The sequence below is a fragment of the Silurus aristotelis genome (genome assembly GCF_946808225.1).
Source record: "Silurus aristotelis genome assembly, chromosome: 10".
Classification (NCBI taxonomy): domain Eukaryota; kingdom Metazoa; phylum Chordata; class Actinopteri; order Siluriformes; family Siluridae; genus Silurus; species Silurus aristotelis.
The window spans coordinates 30,691,812-30,696,811 of record NC_139583.1 but is presented as its reverse complement, the minus strand read 5'-3'; the positions used below and the strand labels follow the sequence as shown (position 1 = coordinate 30,696,811).

General features: G+C 39.0%; 1 protein-coding gene across 1 annotated transcript in view; it reads left to right on the top strand.

Moving 5' to 3' along the window:
- Positions 1-5,000, top strand: part of cntn5 (contactin 5) — a 125,546-nt gene that overhangs the window by 109,486 nt on the left and 11,060 nt on the right. Inside the window, exons 17-18 of the mRNA XM_083551618.1 lie at positions 874-1,023; positions 2,104-2,174. Coding sequence (XP_083407744.1) covers positions 874-1,023; positions 2,104-2,174 — 221 coding nt within the window. The remainder of the gene's footprint in view (positions 1-873; positions 1,024-2,103; positions 2,175-5,000) is intronic.

The following is a 5,000-nucleotide window of genomic DNA, read 5'->3' as shown; positions in this document are numbered from 1 at the left end:
CCTGAATAAAAATAATTGAAAGATTATACATGAAAACTGAAACATGATGATAAGGACCAGCTCCACTGACCTCAGAGAGATAAAGTACTGTAGCTCAGAGAGTCTTCACCTTTCCCACCTCAGGAGGATGAGATGTTTGTGTAGATGCAGAAGCAGGGTGAGATGGTTAGGTCATGAGGTTATTGCTGAGTATCAGTAAACTGGAGTATGTTTAGGTTTTGATAAATAATAAAGTCTGTGAGTAAAGTGGTAGTTTGTTAGACAGGGACTGATCGAGTCGTACCTATTGACATTGTTATATCAGAACCTTCTAGAACCTGGTTGATCTTCCTCCATTATATCAGCAGGAGTAACATACAGTACATACAGAGAACTTATTCATCAATAATTCTAAATGTAAACTGAGTTAAATGTGAGTCTGCTTCTGCATTCATCGTCTTCTTCTCTTCATTCATTGACAGTTGATCACAAATGTTGAGCTCAGTAGCTCCTACTTTTATACCAAAGACTGCAGAAAGAACATTTACTTATAATCTTGTACTCCAGTGCTCATGTTAGTTCTCACTCTCCAGTGTTCTGTAGTGTTGAAAGATTTATGATCAAACTCTTGATGTCACCCAAATGAGGATGGGTTCCCCTTTTGAGTCTGGTTCCTCTCAAGGTTTCTTCCTCATAACATCTAAGGGAGTTTTTCCTTGCCACAGTCGCCACGGCTGCTCATCAGGGATAAACACACACCTTCACCTTCACTGTTGATTTCTGTAAAGCTGCTTTGAGACCATGTCTGTTGTGAAAAGCGCAATAGAAATAAACTTGACTTGACTTGATTGAAGGTTGGAGGTTTTCTGAACATAGAGCTGTGTCTCTTCACAGATCCAGACCCAGTGACTGGAGATATGGAGTCTGCTATTTCAGTGGAGCTTAACCCCTGGGTAGAATACGAGTTCCGGGTCGTGGCCACCAACGCTATCGGTACCGGAGACCCCAGTGCACCATCCAGGCCGATCCGAACCAAAGAAGCAGGTACCTTTTTACTTCACATCTAATTCTCAATGGACTTCCTTCATGAGCTGTTTTTTTTTTTTTAGATATTCCAGCTAATTATTTAAATATGATCATTTGTTACATGTCACATAAGATAAATCCATGTCCAAGGAGCATCATTGTAATTATATTATATATACTGTACGTGTGTATAATTATATAAAATGTACAGATTTATAGAGGGTTAATTGAAGGAAAAAAGGATTAAATCTTGTCTGCTTGACTCTAAACTCAGTTGATGGAGCAGGTTTTCAAGCTTCACCCAGATAACAAACACATTTTTCATTGAGTCCAAAACCGAGTTCACTCAGTTCTGTTTATTATTCAGGATGTTGATTAACTTTTGACTTCATCACATCTCTATATAATCACATTGTTTAATAATGATATTTCTATTTGTAGAGTTTATAGCACAATAAACATGAATTTGTTCTCCACTGGTGTTTGTCTGCTGGTCCTTTACACCCACAAGCAAAATATCAGCAGAATATCGGACTAGTGGAGATCTAAAGCCTCGGTGTAGATGGAACCTCAGTGTAGAGGGAACACATACCGCATTCCTTCTGCTTCTCTCTTGTACATCAGAAAATCTGTAAAAACAGAAAATAAATATCATTATCAGAGCTTTAGTGAGTCCAAACCATATCTAAAGCCCAGAAAGCAGGAAAGATGTGATTGCATCTCCTGATCTCTGCATGTTTTTTTTTATTTCTGTCCTGCTTTTCTGAAGTGCCACAGATTCTGCTCCTCATTGTGTTCACTGATTATCTGTAAGGAAGAACATTTGTTTAACACGTGAGCTGCAAAGAGATTCAGTGTTGTGTCACTTTTCTACATTTTTCTCAGAACTCACAATCAGCCAGACCAATACAACCAAACTGTCTGTAAATAAAGTAAAAGTTGATGGATCTTTTGAGAACTTCTTTGGATCTTTGTTCAAAGAGAAGGTGGAGCTGTGACCATCTGTTCAGGGTTTAATGAGGTTTTATTCATTGTTTTGTTCATGGTGTTGTTGAGTCATGATGCACATTCCTCCTTTTCTATTGTTCTCGTCTGCAGTTCCATCAGTAGCTCCAGCCAACGTCAGTGGAGGGAACGGCCGTAGGCATGAACTCGTCATATCCTGGGAGGTAAGCCTGCTGAGAGCTCACACTATGCTAATGAATGTAGCATAAAAGGCACAGTGCTCCTGTCCAAATGAATTCATGCTGTTTATTGACTTCAGTGTTTTGAGCCAAAGCCAGACGTCCAGTAATTACTGCTTTTCCAGAGTTCGTCTCATAGCAGCAAATTATTCAGCACTTCCTGGAACAGTTTTAAATTCATCCTGAACTCAGCAGTGTGATATTTTGATGATGAGCTCTTCTTCTCACAGAGCTGATTCTAATGATAAAGATTTATATTTTGGAATAATAAGTTCAGTCCGATCATGTCTTAGATTAGATAAAACATCTGCTACCAGATATAACTCATGTTATTCTAACCAAAGACTTTACATGTGAAATGTTCTGAAGTCTTAATCAGTAATGATGTCCTGTCTCCTTTTGTCTCGAGGTTGTCTTTGTCTTGAATCAGAAGCTGCAGGAGAAACTGAATAGATGAGAACTTTAGTCTCAGAAGAGTGCAGAATGTTGTAATTAACCTTCGGTTCTGAGAGGGTTTTCTCTGTAAACACATTCCTCTGCCTGGAACATCTGCTAGCAGTCTCACCGTTTACAATTCATGGGCAAAATTTTATCAATCTCATGGTGTTAAGAGGATATCAGGATGAGATGTTCCTCAGCTGAGAGAGCACCTTTGGCATCGAGCCTCTCAGTGGGAATCTCAGTGTGAGCATTAATGCATAAAAAATGAACAAAGCTGGAGGATCTAAATTGAGGGCAGTTAAAGTGCAATTAAGTGAAGAGGAGGAACAGATGTGGTCTGTAAATGATGGCCATTTGTTCCAGCCATTAATAACTACACTGACTACAACCATCACCATCCAGATAACCTTCATGTGAAAAGAACTGTGCCTCAGTGTGAGACTACTGGAGCTTCTCACTGTTTATAATTCTTCTCAAATTCTATTAGCACAATCATCATCATCATCATCATCATCATCATCATCATCATCATCATTAATTTATCACAACAAAGTGTTACTGACAGAGAACTGTCCGTTGTGCTGAAGTAGTTCTACACTGCTGGGTTCTCTACACAGACACAATTTCTTCTTAAACACAATGATATTAAAGTGTGTGTGTGCGCGTGTGTGTGTGCGCGCGTGTGTGTGCGTGTGTGCGCGCGCGTGTGTGCGCGTGTGTGCGCGCGTGCGTGCGTGTGTGTGCGTGCGCGTGTGTGTGTGTGAACTGCAGCAGGTGAGTGAGTAAGTAAAAGTGAGATGTTGGGTTAGGGTGAACTAATGAAAATGTGAGACTTGAATTAGATTTAGTTTTATGAATAAAGTTCTCCTTGTTTTCTGCAAGCCATCAGGAGCAGATTTTGACCAAACATGGCATTTCTAAATGACATTTCTATTCCGTGGCATTTGTAAGTCATTTAGCAAAAACAGTTTGTGTGTTAATTAATTTCATTATAATGATGGAGATAATAATTACGATGATGATAAGAATTAATTTGAAGATGATGACTATAAAGTTGAGAATGAAGATAAAGATGAGGTGTATAAATGGACACGTCAGTCTGTTGTAGGAGTCTGTACCCACACTGCAGCTCTACATGAGGGTATTTAATGTTCTATTGGAGAAGACGCTGGAAGTCAGACGTGTTTCAGGTGTGGTGATTTTAATCTGGAACATTACAGAGTACAGAAATAGAACATTCCGGTGATTAAACACTGCAGGTGATTCTTTTCCTCCAGCAGCATGAACTGGTGTTTTTCCTTTTCCAGCCTACTAACTATTACAGTTTACTACAGATAAACACATTATATTATATTATATTATATTATATTATATTATATTATATTATATTATATATTATATTATATTATATTATATTATATTATATTATATTATATCTATTTATAGTTATATTTAATATAGTTATATTTAAAAATCTTGTTGTGACTTATTTTATTACAGCTATACAATTTCTCTTTTTATTCTTTTTCTATTCACTCTTTATTCACTCTCTATTCACTCTCTATTCACTCTCTATTCACTCTCAGAACTTTGGGAGGAGTTTCGAGAGTTTATTGGTATCAGATCATCAAACAGACCGATGTGTGTTAAACGGTACTAAGTAATCAGGGTTTGGTACACAGTGGTGTAATAATTGAAGGTTTGGTCCTCGGAGGTTTGGTACTTTAAGGTTTGGTACTTTGAGGTTTGGTGAATGAATGTACATGAATAAAACGATAAAAATTTAAATGAGAGGTCGTCATCTGTTTCAGTAGTTTCTCAGTGATGGTGAAGAAGGAACATGTGTTTTGGTGTGTTTATTAGAGCAGCAGCTGTTGTTAGAGAAGGAGTTCTTCTTATTAAACAGGATAAATGGCTGAACAGACCCATCAAGTGCACCTCGTTAAAGTGTGCAGTGCATCATTAAAGGAGCAGACTCCAAACTTCACCTGGAGTTCTGAGGGTCGCGTTCCTGTGCAGTTCTCTCGCCTTCTCCACGGCTCTAGCTGCATATCATCATCACCGCTGTCGGGTTTCTCAGTGCTGGTTGAAAGCGAGCAGGCGAACATGTCAGCATGACGGCAGAAGCTGTAGCGAGTTAATTAGATGAGCATGGTAACACGTCCTGGTGGAGTTTAGAGTGAAGCTGTCACACACTCCATCCAGTTGCTCCTCTGAGAAGTGACGGCTCATTTGGTGACAGCCGTTAGGGGCGGTGATTATACTGAAGCATGTGCAAATCACACAGATTACAGCATGATGGAGCGAGAGCGAGCGAGAGTGCAGGTGTCTGTCGCTTATTACATTCAGCCAAGATTTCATTCTGCCAGA